This window comes from Pseudomyrmex gracilis, unplaced genomic scaffold, assembly GCF_002006095.1.
Source record: "Pseudomyrmex gracilis isolate BER0280 unplaced genomic scaffold, ASM200609v1 scaffold_47, whole genome shotgun sequence".
Classification (NCBI taxonomy): domain Eukaryota; kingdom Metazoa; phylum Arthropoda; class Insecta; order Hymenoptera; family Formicidae; genus Pseudomyrmex; species Pseudomyrmex gracilis.
Genome location: NW_018020631.1, coordinates 13,975 through 38,414, shown reverse-complemented (window position 1 = coordinate 38,414; position 24,440 = coordinate 13,975). Strand labels below are relative to the sequence as shown.

Genomic DNA, 24,440 nt, shown 5'->3' with positions numbered 1-24,440 from the left:
GTATATGCTGTTATATTAGCTCCTCCCATATGCTGCTACGGGTAACACCGTAAGCGCGCGAAGCGCACTGGGCTGTCTTAAGCGCGTAAGACAGCCCGATGCATTCTTATTCGCTGATCTTTGTTAATTAAGATCTCGGTAACTATTGCGAATCTAGCAAAATGATATAAAACTTTTTGACTCAGTTTTACTCCTTCTATTTGTTCACGAGAGATGTTAAACCAATTCTGGGACACCCTGTATATATATATATATATATTTGTCACATTTCATACTTAATGACCTAATATATTGTATGTATATGTATTACAAATAAATATTTTTTTATAGATGTACAATATATATATATATGTGTGTGTATATATACACACATATTGTAAGTACTGTATGTAATAATGTTTATAACAAAAAATGTAACCCAAATTAAATTTCAGATAAATATTGAATATCATATTAAAGAGTTGCAATACGCAAAATAAAACAATCTTCTTTTTTCGTGCTTTAATTTATGATTTTGTATATGTTGCAGCAAGTAGCTACACCTACAGTGGTGAAGAAAATTCTACGAATGAAACAAGAGCAACCGACGATATTCGCATGGGAGATTCGTGAGCAGCTCGCGCGACAGGGAGCTTGTGATCCTCAAAGTTTACCGTCTGTATCATCTGTCAATCGTATCCTTAGGGGTGGCGGACTTCATACCGATATTGCTACTATCGAGAATAGCGCATCTAGTGGATACACATCGCAAATTTCAACAAACCCTGGAACGAGAGGTACGACTTAGCACAAGAATAAAAAATGTCGCAAAATTAACATAGCAACACAACCCTTTGTTTCTTTGCAAGAAATTATTAATTTAAATTTTTACGACTAATTGCTACACAAAAAAAACGTGAATAATAGTTTGAGATTGCAATCAAAAGAACAAGAAAGCATTTTTCTATCGCAGAGTTTCGTGAGTTATTATATGCAGGTCATGTTACGAATACATCATTACAGACTAATGATTCTTTAAACACCTGTCTCTAGTATCATAATATTGCAACGATACGATGCATTTCTTCTGATTATTCTCAGAAAAAAGATGGGGCAAATGTCCGAAAACAGACAGTGTCAATCTTCAATCAGTCAGAAGAAGAACAGGAAGAATTATCATAACAGTAGACAGATAGAGATAGAGTTAGAAAGAAACAACAAAAAATCGGAGTATAAGGAAGAGGACGGGAGTCTCCCGTTGTCGTGATTGACTCGTCAATAAAAGCCAGGCAGAATAACAGACACGCAATCCTGTGCTGTCTGAACGGAAAATTTCCTTTACAATTTGTGCCGCTAGATGCTGGAAGCGATGCTTAATTTATCGGCAACTAATTGCAACAAACAAGCGTTTCTCAGACTCGCTTTTATTTTTATCTTTTTTTAAAACTATTTTACTCACAAGTAACAACTAATCTCGGAGAGATTAGAGATTAGAAAGAGAGAGAGAGAGAGAGAGAGAGAGAGAGAGAGAGAGAGAGGAAGAATTCGGTTGTGTGTATAATTACAACATGTAATTGTAAAAATGATATATACTTAAATACCTATCATATAATTTCAATTAGATAACTCAAGTCACAATTCAGACTTATTGATAAAGCTAAAAAGTTATAAATAAAAACGAAACATAACTATAAAAAAGTATGTGTTGTGTAATTTCTTTCAGATACACTTATGAGAACGGATTATCAACTATTTTATCCCGGAGCTCTCGGACCGTTACATATTTCTACTACCTCTGGCAATACTGGCACACCGTCGTGGAATCCGAGTTTCTATTCATCACTTTATCAAGCGACGACTTTGCACTTGCACCAGGGGATACAGTCTTTTGCGTACGTGTATCTCTTGATCTAATTTAAAATATAAAACTGTTATTTTACAGAGAATTTTGCATAAGTTATTACATTTACTTGTAAAATGATGTTTAGACCTTTGGATTCTGAACGTTTATCGGAGCAAAATAGTATCCAAAATCAACTGGAACTGAAATCAAGTTCGAGCTCGACGGCTGGCAGTGATGATTCGCTGGACAAGAGCGATTTAGATGAGAATCTAGTCGAGTCTCAGGATCACTACAAGTCTTTCCGTAGCACGCCCATAATTCTGGAGTTTAGCCAAAAAATCGGCAGCGATCGAAGCGCGTTTGTCAGACACGGTACGTCTAGTTCGCGCGCCACGAATGTGGACAACCGGCGGGAAAGTCCGATGTCGATCGTTGAAACATCGAAGCAGAGTTCTCCTTACAGAACTCTCGAAGAGAAGGATAATAGTTCGGATACAACAATGATGACGAATAAAGGAGTGGCAGTCGATCAGCCACCTCCGCAGAAGAAGAAAAATCCTTATTCGATAGAGGAACTATTGAAGAAAGATGAAAATAAATCCGCGTCCAGGAAGCCGAGATTACCCAACACTGGTGTGGTGCAACCTTGTGGAATTACTGTTATTAAAGAAATTTAAAGGAATGACAAATGTTGAAACAATCGAAAGAGGTAAAGTCCGTTGTATATTTATGCAAAATATCTATATTTGAATTCATTGATTCAATAAATTCTTACTTAGATAAACATTCTAGTGTATCGTCGGCTATAGTGATGTGTGTAGTATAGATATGTGTGTAGTATTAATAAGTGTAAAAAAAAGCTGACAGGGAATTTACGTGACGTATTTATACATATACGAGCTGTAATGACAATTAACTTATACTGTTACAAAATTAATTTAAAAATCATTTCTTTGCATTTGGATGGTATATAATTGGTTCTTCTTCCTATGTATTATATACACATAGTGAAAGTAACCGAAAAAAAATGTCTTAGAAATCTAATGTAAACTAAACATTAACTAATTTAAACTAACTTTTGCACTTTCAATAAAGTGTAAAAGTTCAATAGAAGAGACATCTTGATATGTGGGCTAAAGTTTTCATCTCTATTTCGAGAGAGAACATGATTTTGTTTCAAAATATAACAGCAAATAACGCAAAGCCATACGTAACGTTAGGATACATTGTCAAATGTAACGTAGTAAATCATGTGTACGTATATAATCTTTTGTGTATAAGGATATCAAATTTAACTTATAATTAACTTATTCCTTCATTCCATATTTCGCGTGGCCTGCTACTGTTACCTCACCGTTTTTTTTATCAACTCGACATGCAACTGTATTCATAGTTTGAGGATTGAAAGTTTCACTGTGTCTGCATTGTGCCAGTAGTAACAATCAGTAAAAAAACGTGTTTTGAAGAAAATTTTGAAAAAAATATATTATACATTTTCTTCAACAAAGTTATCTCGTATATACTTAGTTGGTTAAATTGTTGTAGCAACGGAATATTAATTAACATATCTTTACACAAATTGTCACATTAATGTAATATAAATTACGTAGTATATATAATTAACATATTATTTTTATTATAATAATATTATTATATCATATATATATAATAATATTTGTTATTATTATTTATATATTATTATAATTAATGAAACATAAATTCAGCACTTTCAAAATATTGCGTCAGTAAAATGAATTTTTTTTTTTTAATTAATTGAGACATAATTTAGCGGCCACATGTAATGATTCCTGGTGGAACAAAGAAAAACTTATAATGATAAAAATAAATGTGTAAACTTTAGCTTTATTCAAATAAATAAATAATTGACTAAATTTTATGTTTTCGGCTGCATGGCAATATCGTTTGTAGATATGTCCTAAGAGTCCTCGCGAAAACAAACAGACAACCATACAATCATACGCATCTTTATTGTGTTTCTCACTTTAAAACTCAGACTGAAAATAGCTGCGCGATGCTATTATACACGGGAACACGGAGAGCGAATAATTGAATAAAAGCCTACAATAAAGAAACGGCTGTAAAGCATGCAAATGGGATATACGTAAGCTGATCGTCGTAGTGACGATGGTGATGCAGTAAAGCCATAAACTACTAAGTCGTGTCATGTGTGAACACACATCATGTGTGTATACCTTGTAAAATACGACACGTCACTCGCGTAAAAAGTTAAATAGCGATGTTACCAAGCGGCCAGATCCCCTTCTTTACCTCTTTATATTTATAACGTTGTAAACTTTTATATATATATAAAAGTGTACAACGATATATATATATATATATATATCGTTTCCTTTTGCCAATTAATTAGTGCATTATAAAACACTAGTAATTTAATATTAAACGATTGCTCGATTTTCTTTTTTATATCTGTCGATTACACGCTCGCTTAGTGTATTCATCAGTTGATGTTTTTATCCATAAAAGCTGCAAAAACTAAAGTGAAAAGGAAACGCAAAAAAGAAAAAAATTCTATATTTATGCTGTTGTGCAAGCGAAAGCATCGTCTCGATATCATGCTCAAAAAACTTTCTCTTTTTATTTTTGCCATACATATTATTAAATCTTAGTGTAAGTATATAACATTTTGAAAAAACCCAGTACTTGTAGATGCGCACATTCGCTTAAAATATTTATTTTAGATTTAGATTTGCCACGCAAAATTATGTAAATGAGCATTCTGTGCGTCAAATTATATATTATTACGCAGGTTGCAGAAAACAAAGATAAAGTAAGATTTTAACTTTTATCCTCATCAAACATATTGTAATTGTTAAATTTACAATGTGAGAAAAGTTTAACTTTGTTGCACAGAATGCTGATATAAAGATCTGATTCTTAGAATGATATAATCATGTACAATATTATGTACTAATTGCCTAAACAGTCTCGTAAGTTTCAACATATAACTTTAAGCAATGATCTCTTTAGAATTAGAAATAGAAAAAATTAAAAATATAAATCAAACAGCGATTTTAATTTAAAATAACTGATTCACAAATCGAAGAAACGCAGGATTATAGATTATGATTTGTTGTAACCATTGCCGTAGTAGACTTACAAAAATTGTCGTGTAAACTGTGTAAATTATCAGCACTAAATGGATACTCCTAATAAACTTGTCCTGTATAATATATCATTAAATACACTAGTCAAAATAACTTATGTTTACATTTTTTTCTTGTTATTATAAGTTGTTTTTTATTTTGTAAAAATTAATCATCTTGTAGTTTTCTCAGATACTTTTTTTCAATTATCTTGTAGTATTAAGGCTAAGAACGATTAAAAAATAAACAATCGAAATGTCCTGCTAATTCAGTTTCATTTATTATTAATATTATGATCGTTTATGAGATCAATGGCTTGGCTTATTGTTTTTATTAAATAATATACTGTTGTCTGGATATATTATATAAATTTCGTTGATATATAAATATATATAAACAAACATTTTATGCGTTTCTGATAAAAGTTATAATATATTGCAAGTGGTTTAAGTAATTACACTTAAAATATATTGATCTTATAAAAATTTCTGCCAGTTTTTTATGTACAATGTTGTTCTTTTTCACATCTTTATGTACAGATCTATTTAATTCTTACGCAACTATCAGCTCATTTAGAGCTGGAAATTATGTTGCGAGTGATTGAGAGTATTTGTGGACATAGTATGCACCGGATGTGACGGTGCTGATGTGTACAAGCTATGATGCGAATGCGATTTTGCTCTAGAGAGTTCGCTATAGCGGTCCTGTTCAGGTGGAGCAACCAGAAGAACTGGTCTCAAAGACAAAGACTTGCGGGAACCAGCAACACTCTGAGCTTCGTTAACATATCCTGGATTCACTTCTCCTGAGGCATGAAAAAAAAAGTGAAATGTATGAAAATTTCAGAAAGAATATCATTGGTATTAATTACCTTTGTACAAAGATCCATTATTGAAAGGCTCTGGTTGGAGTCTCACATGTCTAGATGCTAAAATAAACGCAAGGGCAGACAAGGTAGTCGCATCCAGAGCTGCAATTGCAGCGAGCGGTATCGCCCATCTCACGGCACAAGCACCAGGATTGTATCTGCAAACAAAATAAATTCTTAAATTGTCATGTTTCTTACATTCATTATTATCTTGTGTAGATAGTATTCGCTAGATTACTGCTGCTCATTGTGTTTGCAATAATTCGCATATGTGAAACGTGTGTCTAGTTTAGAAGTTCGATGCAATAAGAGCAGAATTGCATAAGTTATTTACTAACTTTTTATTAATTACGTTAAATGAAATTACACACACATAACTGATACGCTATTAAGTAATTAAGTACAAGAAGGCCAATAGGTGTCTAAATTGGTTGTGTTTTTAAAATTTTTATATTATTTAACAAGTTGCAAACGTTTCAATCGGAAGATGCTATATGTTTCAATGCAAACGCTACAATTGATCATAAACGCTGTTATATAAGTATAAAATTAAAAAAGGGAGAAAATGAGGTAAATCTTATTCCATCATATGCTATTATCTATGTCTAGATATTTATATATACCAAATGAGTCTAATAAAAAGTTTACCACGTTTTTATAAAAAATGAAATGGTGAACTTTTTATCGGATGTAGTAGTAACAATTAAAAGTATTTATTGTATTATCTTTTCTCTAGCAGCAAAAAATAAATATTAAATATTTACAATTATGCAGCTTTAATACTGTGACACACACATACAAATATAAATAAATAAATATATATATATGTATATATATAAATAAATATAAATAAATATATATATATAAATATATACATATAAATAAATATATATATATGTATATATATACATACACATATACACATACACATATACATATACATATACATATATATATGTTTTTATACTAAAATCACGCACCTCGATGCAGCTGCGCCGCAAACAGCACGAATTATTGGCGAATCCCAACCGAGAGGATAAATGCACACTCCAATTGCCATACAGATTCCTATGTAAGAAGAAATTAAAAACATTTCATTTATACTTTTTTTTATTTAGACTTTAAATATTTCACTGAATATTTAAATGACCAGGATTTAACTGACTGTGTATCTCTACAATTATAGATACGCGGAAAATACTATTATGCTCTAAATAATATATACTTAATAATAATGCGCTTAATGCCACACAAATAAATCTGTCACATTTAGCCATTGCAGAAGAAAAATGCTAGATAGATATTATCTAACATTAGTTCTTTGAAGGTGAAGTGATGTCGACAAACGGTATACTCGCAGACTGGGTCGAGCACATTATAACGGTCTATTCTACATTTCACTAAACAACTTGTTAGCAATTCTCAGGCAATAATATGCAATATGATTACAAAAAAAGGAAAATTCGGGATGCTACATGATAAGTTGCTACGTAAACATCATTATTATTTTATACAGAAGTGTTTTGTGTATTCGAGCAACGAAACTAGCAAAACTAAAATGCGTTTCTAAAAACAAGCAATCATTTTTAATAAATTGTAATCAACTAAAAATAGTTGTATTATAAACTAATGCTAGTTACCTGGAAAAACTATTAGAGCATATTTTTGTGCGTATGATTTTTTTTTAATCAAAAATAATTTTTACGAAAAAGTTTTTAGTTAGTGCAAAATCGTAAAACAAGAGCAATTTTCGACGATAATCAACATTGTCTAAAATTATCAATCTCATCATCAAGATAAAATTAGGTGATAAAATATATTACAATAAAAGCGCATTGAAATCAAACGGTTACGTCACTTCCCGGTTCCTGAATGCCTCAGCGCAGTGAGTCGACGCAATTTGCAATTACATTTCGCTGATAAAGAATTACGGTCTTGGTAGATTGCATTAATGTGTTACGAGAACTAGCTGATCTGACTACTTTCTAAAGTAGTCGTTTAGACAAGCGTGCTTTTAAAGAGCTCTTTGCTCTTATTCAACATTCTCAAGAGATTTTCAGGAAAATGTTTTATATTATTTTTTATATTAAACAAGAAGATGATTACCTGAGACCACTTGCATCCAAGCGCACATATAAAAAACAGTGGTACTCTGGCAGAAAAAAAACATGAGCATCGCGCAAATTGCCAATAGTGCGATTATCACTGCGATGCCAACTAGAATTGTACTAGCTCGGAAGGGAACATTAGCGATTGTCGATAGATCATCCAATCGACCGATACATTCTTCTCCTAGTTCACCTATATAATTAAATATACTGTATATATAAAGTACAAAATTTTACGCATTGTTTATTTCTCTTTCTTTAAAATTAGACAAAATAATAAATAAAACACAATAAATAAAGTCACGTTTTTGAAACGTAATTTTTGTACAAACATGAATGTAATTTTTGACATCAAAATATATAAAGATTGCATAATACATACCATTGCCGTAACTACATCTGATCCACAGTCCGAATCTTCCCGGATTCTCATGTTCTAAATCGCCAAGCCATTCAGGTGTAACAAACGCAACAACACCAATAATGGCATAGCATATGGTAAATATTCCCCACAACACGCCGATTGCTTTAGAATTACGAATGTAATTTGTCGCGTACATATGCGAAGATTCGACATATTCGATTTTTGAACCCATCGTGATATTGTAAAATCGCTGATTTTGTTACAATAACTTTGATGTTTTGACCACGTCGTTTAAAAGATCTTTCCTTGCGAAATTATTCAACCATAATGTTATCTCCGGGAATTTATATACATAGAATCGCGAGAAATTACCGATTAAATCGCAGAAGAAATGAAAATTAAAGACTCAGTGCAATTTGATTGTTTATACTACGTAGAAGGAAGATCGTCGATCTTGGAATATATTTTTCAGCATCCGAGTGTGCCTGACAACAATAGAATAGATTGAAACAGGCAAATTATGCGACTTTAATCAGGGAAAATTTGCTCGTACAATAAAGAACTTTCACTGCTTCAATCAACAACAAATTCGTACTTGAATGGCTCTTTCTTTACAGACTTCTTTGCAGATTTCTTTTCTTAAAATAAAAAAACGTGTCGTTTATTCTTCAATTAAACAAGTAAAGATATTGTGAATAGGTTTCTAGTAAAAAAAGAAACATTCTCGTACGGTTATATCCGCGATAAATATGCGTCATCCGTGACATTTATGTTCAAACGCGTTAAAACATTTTCACACCATATGTTAGAGCGGCGCAAGCATCTTTATTCGGTTCAAGTAATACAATAGAATGCAGAATGTTAAATGAAACTGTTAACAAAGCAGAAAAAGAAAAGAATAATTATGTATATATTGTGGTATTAAGTACAAAACTTGACATGTATATATATATATATACATATGTATTTCAACCGGTATGTCGCGGACACACAATAAAAAATTTACAAGGGTGTGCCGTGGGTGTATGTGTGTTTAGGAAGAAATAAAAAAAGAAACAAGACACATAATGATTGAGGAAGAAAAAACAAACTTGAGTGAGATATTAACTAAATAAGTAATAAGATCACTTTACATGAAATCAGTTATCACACACACGGTAAAAACTTTTTTATTTGAAATGTTTTATTATAGCTTTATTAGGATGGAAAGAAAGAAAGAAAAAAGAGAGAAAGAGAGGAAAAGGGAAGAGAGAGAGAGAGAGAGAGAGAGAGAGAGAGAGAATCTGATGCCTTAATAAATTTTGCTTATGTTTAGTGTTGCCGTGATTTGAAAAAGGTTGAAAACGCTAATATGTAAAATTATGTGTTATATGACATCATCATGAAAGAACACGGTAGAAGCGCGACACCTAGTGTAAAGTTTATTTTATTAAAGTTCAATGAAAAAATTTAACTCACCGAAATATTCAGATATAATGTGACCTTCGGTATCGGCGGAAAATTCTAAAGATGATTTTAAGTGATGACCAACGCAGAACGTTATCGGAATGCTTGAAGGAAGAGAAAACTAACCAGATGTCTGATATTACAATTAGAACGATGACCGTTACCGGCGCGATCACTAATATATTGCTGCATGTCGCGAAATTTGCATTGCACACATGCACATGCAGCTACTACGCATGTGACAAGCGGATAGTTATAAGAACGAGCGGAAAATGCGACTCCAAAGAAAGACGAGAAGTGCAATACGGTGGCACACCTTAAGATGGCCGTTCAGGTGAGCCAGGTGAGTTTTACATGAAGGCGAGAGAAGGTAAAAAGAGAGAGAGAAGAGAGAGAGAGAGGGAAAAGATCATGCGAGAGAGAGCAAGCGTTGAGAAAAGAAAGTTGTTTAATTAAATGGTTTCTTCGTGAACTCCGAGTGACTGCGAAAAAAAGATGCGCGGAAAAAATGACACGTGTACTATTAATTTTGTCGAGCTCGGGAACAAATTTATCTACCTGAGTATAAGTCGCAAAATAGTCACTTATTCTTCAATATTAATTGTTTAAATTAATGTGTATAAATATATCAAGTATTCGATATACGTACGTAATGTATCGCACAAGTTTTATAATTTTAATACACATTTTTATATTAATTTTATTACAACTATTACAAAATATATGACATCTCTTTTTTACAGTTTATAAAAATTATTAATATTAAAAATTATTATTATTAGTGTACACTAAGTTCAAAGAGAGAAGAGAATCCTACTGCGCATAGAGGAAGAAAACGGGCAAAGTGGAGATTGCGTTGCGCGCAGGATTGGCGAGATACTCACTGGCAGCCAATAATTGTAGAGTAAAGGTGCTTTCTAGTAAAAAAAATACGCAAAACTGACGAGTTTTTGTCCGCTCCGAAAATATTCTCTCATTGAACAGAGTATACTGAGGCGCACTAAAACTGTAGCTCCTGTAAACGAAGCTTCTTCTCTCTTTATTCTCGTCTATTCATCGCAATCACAATGTAGTGCAGCCTCAATGCAAGAAAAGAACAGATTTAGTTTGTTTTTTCCTTCTTCGGGTTTTTTTAAAATTCGTGTACTGAGTAGTATCAAATACTTTGAATACGTAAAATTGTCGAACGAGTGTTCAGAAACACAATCCAATTTTATTGCAAGAAAGTCTTTTAGATTTTTAAGATTTCCGAGAACTCTGACACGTGTAAAGTTATGTCGGTTGTGAAGAAATTATTTAATGTAAATGTAGTAGTGCATTTTCCGAAGTACAAAAATTTTGTTTCCAGATATGATGACATATACGGGTGACGTCCGTTTGACCACGGTACGATTGAACACGTACCATTGGACACAACACGTACGATTGGACACGGTACGATTGACCACAGTACGATTGGACACCGCAAGATTAGCATACTGTACGTACCGTGGTCAAACGGAATACGCTCAACATATGCAATCATCAACAGCGAAATAAAAAAAAAGCGTTTCAAAAAATTACGCGCAAAACGATGCAAAATTTAGACATGACCGCACTGTTTGAAAACTAACAACCACGTTAAAGATGTAAATTTCTGCGAAAATCATAAATATGAATTGGTAAAATTAATCACGGATCAATTTTGTACTTTGGAAAATGCATTACTCTTCAAGGATTGTCAGTCAGGCATACATTAAACAAAATAATTTTATTTAAAGAACAATAATGTAAAAAACACCGATTGATTTGAATTTCCCGGCATTTACTGACTGAAGCGGAGCCTCAAACAAATCGCACTTCGATATCTCAGCCAACTTCAGCTGGACGACACCGGGCATATGCCTTTAATATAGTAAAAGTGGAGAAATGGTAACATTCTGATTGGCTATCTTCCTAACATGTCTCTTTTCCGTTTGTGTTCCGTTTTACTATTTCATTCACGGAACTCAAAACGCACTCTTACGAGTAATTTGAATTCGAATCGACAGATAGCAGTAATAGTTACACGCGCTTACACGACTGAGTTCCCGAGTACTTGTATGTTCTTTGAACGAATTGATAGATCAATTCGCTTCTTCGCTTATCTTTCAGTTACAGTGTAGCACACATAGGCTTCGTGATGATTCGATATATCTACATACAAACTAAATAAGGCAGATCTCAATAATGACAAAAGATGTAAGCCGACGTACAAGCGAACTAAAATATGCCAGGTACGTAACACATACGCGGACGAACGATCAATAAATTATTTGTGTGAGGAAAATTGCATTTCGGAGCAAATGTTAGTTGCAAAAATTTGCTCGTGTTAGTGATTTTTTATCACATATATCTAAATTTTACGATGTTCTCGATGTTGCAAATGACTATTGATACATTTATGTCTGAGCTGTGTAGAAAACACCGGTTTATTGTATGGTTACAATAATAGATATCTAATTGAGCAGTTGATAGCTTAAATATTTCACAAAATTCACGTATTGTCGATAAATTGTTGACAAATATTTTACATATAGCCTATAGAAGAATACTTTGCTTAAAAAGTTCCTCTCTATATTAAAAATTCCTCTATATTAATCGGAATATTAACATTTAAAACGTGACATGTGTATCAAATTGTTAAAATATTCACATGTCGTAATCGTAAGAAATGCTTGTCAGATATTTTTATCTACTGTGCGCGCGCGCGAGCTTGAAGCAATGTAAATCTCGTCAATTTTAAATGCTCGTCTCATCTGAAATATATTATAATTTTAATAGTATATTATGTTTATATTTCATATAGTTTTTGTGTAATCTTTTTACAGAATATATGAGAAATGTTCCTCTACGATCTGTAAAGTGTGTCAACAGCTGCTCGAAGTGAAGAAAAGTATTGTAGCGAATGTAAGCCTTGCTACATCAGAAATGGCTGATTCTGGCCTAGAAACAGGCTCGATAAGTCCTCGTGAAAACACAACATCTGAGATCTCTAGCACAGACTTGGAAATAACACAAGCAACGGAATACTCTGCCAATGATGACGATTCGGATCGGACATCCGAGCAAGCAACCGAGAGAAACAAGAATAAAAAAATATTGTTTTTGTCGGATAATGAAAAGTGTAAAACAGTCAGTAATTATTATGAATATCATGAAAATAGCAAAATTGAACCCGTGTCAAACAAACATAATGAAACATATTCTTCCTTGGAAACAAATCAGCTTACTTTAGAAAATATTGAAAGGACAAATGCTGAAGAAGAAATTCTTCAATATGAAAATCGAATGTTAACTGAACCGTTTTACGAATCAGATTGCAGTAGTGATGAAATCGAACCATTTGAATTCTCTGAACCAGTTCCTTCAACAAGTAGCGATCACGAGAGAAGAACTTGTACAAAGGTGGATCGAAAAATATTGTCCGATCCCGAAAAATCGGAAAGTATAATGAAACCGAAATTTGATCATTCTCATTCTAGTGTTACGATTGATCGTAATAGTTCTTCATCGAGCGGTTATTTTATTGACGCGTCTACTTTGAACGACGACGTAGATATAATATCTACAAATGTAATAAAAAGTCAGTACTCGAGCGATAATACACCGTATTTCGCACTTTCAAGTTACACAGAATACAAAACAGACAAATTAAGTAATATTACAGAAGAACAATCGTACAAGTATTCGCCGCTTAAAAGCTTAACTTTACAGACTGGTCACGAACGAGTAGCAGAATTTGAACGAGAACTGAAACTCAACGAATACTTGCGACCATTTCCAGAATCGCGTAAAATAAATCGAATACATTCCACATCAGAAGGAAAAGTAGATGTAAACAAGTCGATGGACAAGGAATCATTAGCGGTAGAAATTAAAGAGGCGGACAGCGGGGAAAGCGCACATCCTTCTCCGTATCCGGATAATAATTCAAGGATAAATATCCGAGATGAAAAAGTGGAAACATCAAACAATAGCAAGGCCACCGCAAGAAATGAAAAAGAAAGAGATACAAACGACGATAAGCAGAGAACACTTATCAGAAGAAACACATTCGAACTTGACTCTAACGACGAAAAATTGTCCGTTTTGAGACAGGAATATGAGCGACGGCAAGGTAGCCTTGTTTTCCAGAGCGCCATTCCGCAATATTCGGGACATCGCGTAGACGGAGATTCTTCTTGCCATGCAAAAAGCTTTCCGGACTCGTTGGTCCCTCCTGCGGTTACCGAATCATCGATCATCTTCTCACCTAGCGTTCAGCTTCCCGTTAATACTCAGAAACCAGTTTCGTACTTGTTGAATGGCTATGAGATTAATCAAACGCGAAAGCAAAATAATTTCTTACCAAACAATCTTAGATCCTTTACGATTTATCCTGTGACTAAGAGCGCTAGCGACAAGTCTATTCTCGACTATAACACAGACTCGGACGATACATCTAATCATTGCAGCACTAGTTTGCCAATTACCTTAGACTCTACCTTGGAGAAAGGTAATCGGGCGTACTGGTCTGCGAAGAGAGGCAAATGCGACGAAACAACTCCAATTATCTCTGGCGGCGTTAGTATGTCGGATTACTCGAAGAAATCTTCGGACAGTCCCACCGTACAACGCAAAACAGAATCCACGCCTATAGTGTCGGGCGGTTCGGTAATTATGAACAAGCCTGAAAAAAACGTGAAATCTTCCAGAATATCTTCTTCCATGACCGCTTGGGTAGTCGACATGAGCGACTGCAACAAGGAAGACTCCGGATCGCGAAACAAGTCGCGGAATATGTCGCAAAGCTTTTCCACTTCGGGATGCGTGAAGAAATCTGTGCAAACGTCGAATACTGAAAAACATAATAGTTTAGAATTTTTTGTCAATTTGAAGGACATAAGCAGCGATAAACCCGCGAAAAACGATCACTCGTTTGGAAGAAAGAAATCTGATAACAATAGCAAGCCTTATTACGAATTTTACGTAGATATCTCTGATAAAAAGAATGATGCAAAAATCAAACCACCCGAGAAGCAAGACAAAAAAAGTATTAAAACCGATGTTTCTACCGAAGGTGAGAAAAAGAATATCTTTTCAATGTTTATCGATCTAAATGATACACACGAGAACGATCGAGAAAATATTAGAGATGCTCCAAATAGACAGAGTTCTTCGACTACACTTAACAAACTGACAGATAGTAAAATAAGTAATAGTCCGAAAGATAATAATAACACGGAAGATAGTCAGGCATCGCGCGAACAAAAAAGAAACAAAACGAAACCTAGTGTTTTTATGTTTATAGAGTCCGATTCTCCCGTAGTAAGGAGACGAACGCTATCTACTTCGCGACCAACATTCAAACGGCATTCATGGAATGTAGAAAAGATGCAATCACCAAGCGGCAGTAACGCTTGTGTGGCGAAAGAACTTATGTTCAGAAGAGAACACAGACGTGCGCATAGCGTTTCGATTGATAATAGAGACGCTTCGAAGCAATCTCAAACAAAGACAAGCTCGTCTAGCCATTCGCTGAGAGACATTGCCAAAGCAGATTCTTCGAAACATACAAATTCAAAGATTTCGAACGAAGAGAGCAACTCCAACAATATGGACACATCGTTAGAGGATGTGTTCGATATAAAGGATACCCCACCGAATTCTCACGTGGAAATTAACAACGACGCAGAGTTACGCGGCAGCGTGAATCATTGCGAATACAAAGAAATTATCTCATCGAGTCAGAACAACTTGGAAGCTAGCGAAACGAATAAGAACGAACTCTCGGATACCTCCGCTTGGGAAAAGACTTGTACAGAAAGTACAGAAGATACTCAAACTCATAAAAGTAAGACATTCGATATCAGTAGCGGTAGTGGACCTTCGCCAGACAGCGAGAATCGCGACTACGAATTGACTGATTTGTTGAGTAATAGAGTTGGCGAACGATTGCAAATAGTCGCCGGTAATAAGATATCTGAAACACACAAGTCACTCAGCGAGACAATCAAGAAAATCGAGTGCGAATTGAAAGATCCGGAATATGAAAACGCAGAACGTACGTACGAATTTCGTTCGTCGAAGGACGCAAAATCACTCACAATCAATAACAATATAAAAGATGTACATTTAGATTCCGATAAGACAAATTCCTCTAGTTTCGTGCGTTTGTCGGATTTGGATAAAACACCGATCGCGAATCACGCGCCTGATATATTGACAATAAAAGATGACAGAAGCACGTGCCGGATAAGTAGTATCATGGAAACATCATGGATAGAAAGTAAATTGGCAACAACGAGAAACAACCAAAGTCTAGTCAAACCAGTCTCCAGAAAACTCGCTTCTGTTATGAGCACGTCACTTCCTTCTAAACAGAAATCTCCACTGGAAGATTTAACAGGTGATTGCGAGGGAGAAGGAATTATTTCCGAATCTGATCTCAGCAGCATGCAAAGTAGCATGGGACGTTCCGGAGCGGGTATGTATTTGAACTTTGGATATTTTTATTTATTCTCTATCTTACGTATAGTTTATGTAGTTCGAAATACGAGTTGCAATGTGTCTTATCAATTAGTGTATCAGACATGTACTGTTAAAATGCTACCTTCCCCTTCTGTATTCAAATTATTTTAATCTGTTGCACTTTTGCGCTTGGGAAAGCATTGTCTCGTTTGATTATAGAAGGAAGCACAGAAGAGACCGAAACATCAAGCATTGCTGGTGCAAAGCCATACAATAGACTAGGCGAGGATTTGTTAAGAATGTTTTTGGAGGAAATAAATCCTGACGTTACAATAGATGTAGGCGGTCGTCATATAAAGGCGCACAAATGTATATTAAGTTCCCGCTGTCAATACTTTGCCGCAATGTTAAGCGGCGGGTGGATCGAGAGTACAGGCAACATTATTTCTTTACAAGGGTATATCTCAAAACATACATTTGTATTTTTATGCAAATAAGTTTATACATTTATATGTAAAGTTTTTGTTAATATTTATTTTAGATATTCTTACAACGCGGTTCATTTTGCATTATGTCATATCTATAGCGGAGAAAGTAACATACCTGATTCTATAAGTATCGTTGAATTAGCAACTTTAGCTGATATGTTGTGTTTGGAAGGTCTTAAAGAAGTTATTGGATACACGCTTAAACTTAAGTACTGTCACTTGTTTCACAAGGTAAATATTTTTATTTAAAAAAGTGTAAAATAGACGAAACAAACAACAATGTTTTAGGAAATATAAAATTATAATAATTGAAAAATTGTTATATCTAAAAAAAAAAAAAAAAAAACAATTTTTCTCGTTCTCTCTCTTTCTGTTAAAGCCTTGCCAAATATGTGCTGTTGGGGTATTAGAATGTATGCCGTTAGCTGCGGCATACGGTCTGGACGAAGTTTATCGAAAGTCGCTTAGATGGATTACAAAACACTTTGTACGAATATGGCCGTGCAAAACATTCGCTACTCTTCCGAGAGAACTTATGGAGAAATGCTTTCATCAACATATAGTGCATATGGTATTAAACTGCAATACATCAAAATTAATGTGAGGTTTAAATATTTTCTTTAATTATGATTTTGTTTTTTCCATGTAACTATCGACATAGTCTACCGACAATGTGCTTCAAACTATCATGGACTGTGATAAATTGTTAGCGACTTTGCCGAATGTACGATGGGCAGAGCCAGTATTCCAAATGGTATCGAATCTACTTGACACATCGATAAAATTTCTGTCGGAAAATTTTGCAACCGTTCTAGGAAATGATAGTTTTGACTCGCTTGGTCGCGAATTGATGTGGAATATCAGTCGTTTAGAGGATAATTTTTTAACGGCTGTCGAACAATTGTCACCCGAACAAGCGTGTAAAAGTTATTCAAAGCTGAACAAGATGTTACCTGCGTCGCAAATAGATGATTTTCAGGGTAAGAACAAATGGGGACCGCTTTTTATTGATTTCTTGAATAAGCTTCAAAGTCGCGTGGAAAAGTGTTTAGTACGTGACGCGGCACGTGCCGCAAGGACCACTACTTGGTTAAAAATGGATTTAGAACTTCGCAGAAGAATACAAGAACTAGCCTGTCTCGTAATCTTGCCTCACGAGAATTTGTCTTCGAAACATTTATCCAGACGTACGAATTTCTTAAAGGTAAGTATTTCTAGATTGAAAAAAAAACCATATTTGTTAAACATACAATTAAACTAAACAGAAAAAAACTCAAGACTAAAACAGCTTCAATGTAAAAAAATATTGATTAATTTACCTAAAGGAATCACGTGCATTGTCTAATCGGTCGACAATAAATCGTAATGTGGAATTAAAGCGCGTCAAAATGGCGATTTCGGAACACAACGATAAAACCTTAAAGCAAGGATCGACATCATCAAATTCTAAACAACCAAAGAAAGTTTTACACAAACCAAAAACAGACCCACTTGAGCGTAAGATGCAAGAAGATAAACAAACTACGTCGGAAACCGCCAGACCAAGGTCGTGGTCTTGTAAAATAGAGGTATGTTTTACATTTGTAGAAATGTTTAAAAAAAAATAAATTTTAAACTATAAACAGACAGTTGTTGTTACAACGAAGATTTTTGACACTGAAAATTTAACTGTAGGTCAAATCAAGATATTTAGAGCCGAGAAACAAATATGTTCCAAAAGAGAGCGCATCCACGACAAATCACGACAAGATTAATTTGCAACAACGGCGCAAGATTATGATTTCCTCATCCGACTCATCGCGTACTTCGAGCCCGGCTATGAAACGTGCAGCTGACAAGAAACCATTGTCCAAAATAAAACTTACAGCCAAAAAGGATGTAAAAGCTCTCTCGTCCGATAGCTTAACAGACGCAGCTGCAGCTCGAACTGTAGCCAATAAGAAAATTTCGATCAGTAAGAGCTGCGGTATTACAAGACCTGAATCACCTTCTTGTAAACAAAAAAGTACCGAAATTGATTTATCAATTGATTCTTTGGAAACCAAGAACAAACCGACCATTGTCGTTAAAAAAAAAGTTAACAAAATGGATACATCTATGTCTACCGACAGTCTTATGACGGAGGTAACAGCAACTCCGAAATCCAATGCATCTAACAAATTCTCACCCGTTTTGACAAAACCTACAAACAAAACACAGACTTGTGACAGGTAAAATAGATTTGAATACTTTATTATTATTATTATTATTATTATTACTGTTACTATTATTATTATTATTATTATTATTATTATTAGCATTTATTAATTTATCTTTATACAGAACAACTTTCTACATCTCGATATTTTTTAAGATAATACGTACTTGACATACATAATATTAAATATAGATAGTTTTTCTCGTGTATCAGAGTAGAAGTAAATTTAATTTCTAAATGACAGGACAAAGAAAACCTCTCCACCAACGCAACAGAGAAGTTCACCGACTGTTAAGATGGATACGAAGAGACCTCCGAAATCAGTGGAAAGTTCCACTGCCGCCAGTCGCAGTAGAGCTGCCGCTATCAGCAATGCATATCATAATTCCCAGAGTTTGCGCAGAAATTTATTAGATGCTGCAAAGACACCGGACATCGCTAGCAAATCAGTGAATACAATAGCTCCCTTAAGAACGCGACAAGTTACGCAGGCAAGTGTGCTTTCCAGTACGAAAAAAGAGAAGAAAGAGACGCAAAATTCACAGAGTTCCGACAGCCCTGGTAAAAAATCATCTCCCAAGTTAAGTGCCGCCAATAAAATTAATAAATCGATAATTACTGGCAAGAAAAGTGTTAGTAGCAAATTTGACGATAAGATAAAAAAGTGCCATAACGGAGAGACACAGAAACAACCCACAGTAGGTTCTAGATCAGGCACATTCCTTAAAGATGAACCTACGATACTTAAAAAAATAGACATTAAATCGTCATAATTTAATGTGATACTTTTGTTAAGAATCGTATCTAACATGTAAGATATAAAGAAATGTAAGTTTAATTTAAAGATTGCTTGGAAGATTTTTTTTTAACGCTCGAATTAGCTAAATTTTTTAGATGAGTAAACAGATGTGCTACAAATATATAACGTTAACTTTCCGTGACTATTCGAATGATGTAATAATTATCAACACTATTAAGTACACAATTTTCATACTTCCTATATTCTTCTAATAGTACATATAATAATACGAGTCATAATATATATATATATATGGATAGAAAAAAAATTCTTTAAACCGCATAGTCCAAAACTGATAGATTAATGTTAAAATAAAAATATCAACGATAACTTCCGTTAAAGAAAAAACACTTCAATCTATATTCGGGTCTTCTTCAATGATCAATAATAATTATATATATAAAATTAGCGTAAATTAATGAACAGATCATGCACGGGAAAAAGTTGAATATAGGTTTTTTTTCCCAAAACGAGGGCAAAAATGCCCAAGATACTCGAATGCAGGTCCCTTATTTCTTTTGTTAACTAAGTTGCATTTAGTTCGTTACTATTGCACAATTAGAATATAAGTGAAGAAGTATGATCTCGTTAATCATATTATAAACGATGTATGCTTAAAGAAACAAGATCTTAACTATATATATATATATGCATTTACGCGTCTCATAACACTGTGTACGTGTAACATCTTATAATTCATAGATTAAACAGGCTAACAATGTATTATTTATTTAGATATTTTTTATTCTACGATGTCTAAGTACATTTTGAATAAGTCATATCTCGAACGAGTCTTTACATTACTTACAGCAACTATTACAAGTATAATGTGAAAATAATTACTAACTTTTTTTACATATTCAGTTTTATCAAACAAAAAACATTAACAAAACGATCGCATTGTTTTAATTTGCAATTAGTTATTAGTCAGTAAACAAACGTGTTTTATTCGTTACATTAATATTTCTATTTTGTGTGCAATATGTATATTTTTACTTGAAATTTGTATCTAGTCATTTATATAATCTAATTTACTTTTGTTATGTAATGTTAATAAATATATAAAAATACAATGTTAAAATATTTTTCTATTGAATTTAACTCATTCTATCCTTTGCAATGAAATAATATCACATCATACTGTATATTACACTACTATTCACATGGTACAAAATGCTACAATCTCCGATATATGTATATGTATAAAGAAAAATATGATACTTGCACAACACTCTGTATGTGTGTACGCACATACATACATACATATTTTCTTTCTACAGATTCCCGAAGTCATTCAAAAATCAAAACAATCTCGATACAGTAGAACTCGAATAATTTGGAGTGCATGTGGCCGATTTTTCTTAAATTCTTCGAAAAAGTTATTTTCTTTTTCTTTCAGTTAGCTACCGACCGTTAGCAAGAAACACAAGATATACACATATATATCTTTCTCTTTGACTCTTAGAGCGGAAGACGCGCACTCTAGTCACTTTAAAATCGGCAAATCATTAAATAGTGAAGAAAATTATAGTCTATTTATAAACGAAAAGTCGAATTATAATGCTCGAAATTGGAATTCTACCGTGAATACTTAATATAATATAAAATTGTTTTTGAAAAACTGATATTGTGTAGATTGAAAAGATACTTATGAAGTTTGAAATACAAATACACAATAAAATTTGTAATTTTTTTTTATGTCTTACACACACACACAATTGATCTAATATAAATCATATTATCTAACGGTACCGATATATATACATACAAGTCAATTAGTGTACTAATATAAGTAAATATACACTAGGAGAGGTACACAGAGATATAAAAATAATTTTCAATAGAAAATCAAACATCTAGTAATGTGCCTCTAGGTCTTGCTCGCTTCGAATCCATTTCAGTAGATGGTACAGCTTTTCGTTTATTCATACCTTTTCTTTCCAATTGCTTCTCTATGATGCGCGCATTGTTTGCATATGAATCTGCAACTTCTCTCTGAAAATTGTAATTTTATTTTACACTATCGAGTAATGCCATGTTCTATGTCAACTGAAACACTTAATAAGAATTATTTATATAGAAAAAAAAGTATATCATAAAAATATTAACTTACAGCTTCAATTTCATCTTCTTCCTCATCAATTGTAGATACAGTAACAGAACTGAACTTTCCCATATTCTTAGTATGTTTTGTAACCATTATCTTTTTAGGCTTCTCAACAGCTACTTGATTGTAAATGTCTGTCATAGGACCTTCTCCAGAACTTTTTATCACTGCGCCTTTTACTATAAATATTATATTTGCTTCCGGATCATGTTTGTAATATAACAATAAGCCACATCTGTTACAAGCAAATATACAAAATATGCATGTGTTTATTATATATATATATATATGAAATTAAATATCTTAAAGATAAATCACAAAATAAATATAATTTTCTTTTGCATTTAACAGAATATACATGCAATATTTTTCCTATATTTGTAAAAAAATATGAAGCTAGTGAGAACAATTAATACAGCTTTAGATATAATAATAGGGTTGTTTTCACTTACTTTTTACACTTTTGCCTATATTGTTTTTCAATTCCTTCAGAACGTTTAAGAAATATAGTCTCATCTCGTTCCGAGGTCATTTTGTGAGCATGTTTACTACCATCAATAACTCTGGCTCCATCTCTCTTTCTCAGAGGTAATTTGTCAATAGCACAGTCTATAGATAAATATGAACTTAATATTGATTAACTACTTTCTTAAAAGTATGATTAAACTTTGACTTTTTTTTTGTATTCTTTATAAAATATATAAAAATATCCAATACTAACCTAAAATTAGGGTCATCTGACCACATATACAATAATATATATGCAAAGGTTTTTCCTCGTTATACTCTTCTTGATCTTTTGTGTCGGAACATATAATACTTCGCGAAACCACTTTTGGCATGACTGTTTATTTGATTAAAAAAAAAAAAACGGTCTTAAAAACCCAAATATATATAAATATACATATATATATATGTGCGCTTTCCAGCTACGTACACAATCGACACTGAGTAACACACACGCTCGAGAAAAATTGCCTCGTCCCGCGTTTTCTCTAAACTCGCCAACAAGGAAGTGCAGCCTGTGCTGAACTCCGGCTTATTTAACCTAGAAAAGAACCCTAGGCTTTAGGCTTCTTTCCATATGGGACTGAAAGTGTTACTTAATGAGCGCCGTTGCGTGCGTGTGTGTTTGTGACGTGACTGTGTGTGCGAATGAGAAATGAATGAATTCTGATGTGTATGTGTGTGATATGTGAATGCGGTGCGTTCAGATCCTTATTCCCGTGCGTGTGTTACCCTAAAGTGAGGTTGAATGAGCGAGTCAATGACTGACAGTGTGTGCGAATGTGTGAGAAAAAGTACGAAAGTTGTGTAAATGGAGTGACAATTGGATGTTTGGCGTACGAATGATAGATTACGTGCAGGGGGCAAAGTCCTCCCTGCCTACACACACTATCAAAGGCACCCCAAAAAAGTCATTCCCAAAAATTTAAATGGGTTAGGCACTACCCTAACCAAATCTGATAGATCCTAACCAAGTATTAGTATCTAACCGATTAGTAGAGAGCTAGTCTAAGTTAGCCAAAATATTTTTTTTTAAATACTGAGCCTACACACACTACCAAAAGCACCCGAAAAAGTCATTCTGAAAAATTTAAATGAGTTAGGCACTAACCTAACCTAACCTGATTAGGTACTAACAAAATATTAGTACCTAACTAATTAGTAGAGCTAGTCTAAATTAGCCAAAATATTTTTTTTTAAATACTGAGCCCACACACACTACCAAAGGCACCCGAAAAAGTCATTCCCAAAAATGTAAATAAGTTAGGCACTAATCAAACCTAATCTGGTTAGGTCCTAACCAAGTATTAGTACCTAACTAATTAGTAGAGCTAGTCTAAGTTAGCCAAATTATTATTATTATTATTTTTTTTAAATAGTATGTAAGTATAGTAATACTAATATCTAGGTCAGTATGTTTTCTACAGAAAATAATATTAAAGTAATTTCAGATTCGGATACAGTGGAACACGATGATATTACATCTTTACTTCCGATTCGCGCAAACACAACAAAAAAAAGTTACGTTTCTTATCTTGAAAACTATTACCAATAGAAGATTGAAATTACAGCAGTGTAATCTCTACTTTAACTCAAGTCGACTCCTACACTCATAATTATAACGCCCACTTAAAAATTTTTATTTGTTTTTGGTATTTTAAAATTAAGGGGCTAAGAAAAAGCTTGAGACAAAAGTTGTAGATCTTGACGAGATCTATCAAAGAGGTGCTATGGTCCGAAGCTCTATCTACAATATTGTAGAAGTTATGAAGGTTTTTGTAATTTTTGTAACTTGTTTTTCTTCAAAACGGGGTGGCTAGCAAAAAGCTTCAGACAAAAGTGGGAGAGTTCGACGAAAAAAATCAAAAAGGTTCTATGGTCGGACCCTCTATCTCAAGTAGTTTAGAAGTTAGAATTAAAGTTGAAAATATTGAAAAAAGGTTCAGACAACAGTTGTACATCTTGACAAGACGAAACGAAAAGGACCTATAGCCGGACCCTCTATCTGGATTAATTTAGAAGTTAAAATTATAGGTGAGAATTTTGAGAAATGGTTAAGACAAAAGTTGTAGATATCGACAAGATAAGATTTGTAATCTAGGGTTTTCTGGAAAAACGCCTAGGATCTAAAGATCTAG

General features: G+C 33.5%; 4 protein-coding genes across 11 annotated transcripts in view; 2 read left to right on the top strand and 2 right to left on the bottom strand.

The window, feature by feature from the left end:
- The window catches only part of LOC109853386 (paired box protein Pax-9), an 18,244-nt gene extending 14,822 nt beyond the window's left edge, over positions 1–3,422 (top strand). For both annotated transcript variants that reach the window (XM_020425465.1, XM_020425464.1), the window contains 3 exons: positions 530–776; positions 1,703–1,871; positions 1,968–3,422. In XM_020425465.1, coding sequence (XP_020281054.1) covers positions 530–776; positions 1,703–1,871; positions 1,968–2,499 — 948 coding nt within the window. In that variant the 3' untranslated portion in view covers positions 2,500–3,422. The remainder of the gene's footprint in view (positions 1–529; positions 777–1,702; positions 1,872–1,967) is intronic.
- A 1,961-nt stretch (positions 3,423–5,383) lies between these two features.
- LOC109853384 (lipoma HMGIC fusion partner-like 3 protein) lies at positions 5,384–10,047 on the bottom strand. 4 transcript variants are annotated; one of them, XM_020425458.1, is made up of 7 exons: positions 9,746–10,047; positions 9,018–9,158; positions 8,306–8,925; positions 7,922–8,116; positions 6,796–6,883; positions 5,819–5,973; positions 5,384–5,752 (listed from the first exon to the last, which is right to left on the bottom strand). In XM_020425458.1, the coding sequence occupies exons 3-7, from the start codon at positions 8,517–8,519 to the stop codon at positions 5,520–5,522; spliced, it is 885 nt and encodes a 294-aa protein (XP_020281047.1). In that variant the 5' UTR covers positions 8,520–8,925; positions 9,018–9,158; positions 9,746–10,047; the 3' UTR covers positions 5,384–5,519. The 4 variants fall into 4 exon arrangements, with proteins under 4 accessions (XP_020281047.1, XP_020281048.1, XP_020281045.1 ...); XM_020425459.1 differs by lacking the exon at positions 9,018–9,158 and having other exon boundaries at positions 8,306–8,772; positions 8,841–8,925; XM_020425456.1 differs by lacking the exon at positions 9,018–9,158.
- Positions 10,048–11,482: 1,435 nt separating this feature from the next.
- On the top strand, positions 11,483–20,312 carry LOC109853361. 3 transcript variants are annotated; one of them, XM_020425404.1, is made up of 9 exons: positions 11,483–11,988; positions 12,583–16,220; positions 16,427–16,661; positions 16,746–16,923; positions 17,072–17,263; positions 17,354–17,896; positions 18,018–18,260; positions 18,367–18,902; positions 19,134–20,312. In XM_020425404.1, the coding sequence occupies exons 1-9, from the start codon at positions 11,942–11,944 to the stop codon at positions 19,660–19,662; spliced, it is 6,141 nt and encodes a 2,046-aa protein (XP_020280993.1). In that variant the 5' UTR covers positions 11,483–11,941; the 3' UTR covers positions 19,663–20,312. The 3 variants fall into 3 exon arrangements, with proteins under 3 accessions (XP_020280993.1, XP_020280991.1, XP_020280992.1); XM_020425402.1 differs by having other exon boundaries at positions 16,403–16,661; XM_020425403.1 differs by having other exon boundaries at positions 11,484–11,988; positions 16,424–16,661.
- Positions 20,313–21,364: 1,052 nt separating this feature from the next.
- LOC109853362 (UPF0428 protein CXorf56 homolog) lies at positions 21,365–22,830 on the bottom strand. 2 transcript variants are annotated; one of them, XM_020425406.1, is made up of 5 exons: positions 22,733–22,826; positions 22,517–22,639; positions 22,248–22,404; positions 21,802–22,030; positions 21,365–21,683 (listed from the first exon to the last, which is right to left on the bottom strand). In XM_020425406.1, exons 2-5 carry the CDS (start codon positions 22,635–22,637, stop codon positions 21,537–21,539), a joined length of 654 nt encoding a protein of 217 aa, XP_020280995.1. In that variant the 5' UTR covers positions 22,638–22,639; positions 22,733–22,826; the 3' UTR covers positions 21,365–21,536. The 2 variants fall into 2 exon arrangements, with proteins under 2 accessions (XP_020280995.1, XP_020280994.1); XM_020425405.1 differs by having other exon boundaries at positions 22,517–22,830.
- Positions 22,831–24,440: the final 1,610 nt, after the last annotated feature.

Excerpts from the sequence above, each read along its gene's own strand:
- LOC109853362 (XM_020425405.1), bottom strand. The coding sequence starts at position 22,637 with ATGCCAAAAGTGGTTTCGCGAAGTATTATATGTTCCGACACAAAAGAT. Across the intron at positions 22,405-22,516 it reads TCAGATGACCCTAATTTTAG|ACTGTGCTATTGACAAATTA; the intron begins GTTAGTATTGGA and ends ATTTATCTATAG. Across the intron at positions 21,684-21,801 it reads AAGAAGATGAAATTGAAGCT|AGAGAAGTTGCAGATTCATA; the intron begins GTAAGTTAATAT and ends TACAATTTTCAG.
- LOC109853361 (XM_020425402.1), top strand. The coding sequence starts at position 11,942 with ATGACAAAAGATGTAAGCCGACGTACAAGCGAACTAAAATATGCCAG. Across the intron at positions 11,989-12,582 it reads AGCGAACTAAAATATGCCAG|AATATATGAGAAATGTTCCT; the intron begins GTACGTAACACA and ends ATCTTTTTACAG. Across the intron at positions 18,261-18,366 it reads CGTGGTCTTGTAAAATAGAG|GTCAAATCAAGATATTTAGA; the intron begins GTATGTTTTACA and ends ATTTAACTGTAG.
- LOC109853384 (XM_020425458.1), bottom strand. The coding sequence starts at position 8,519 with ATGGGTTCAAAAATCGAATATGTCGAATCTTCGCATATGTACGCGACA. Across the intron at positions 8,117-8,305 it reads CAGATGTAGTTACGGCAATG|GTGAACTAGGAGAAGAATGT; the intron begins GTATGTATTATG and ends TTAATTATATAG. Across the intron at positions 6,884-7,921 it reads TTGGATGCAAGTGGTCTCAG|GAATCTGTATGGCAATTGGA; the intron begins GTAATCATCTTC and ends CTTCTTACATAG.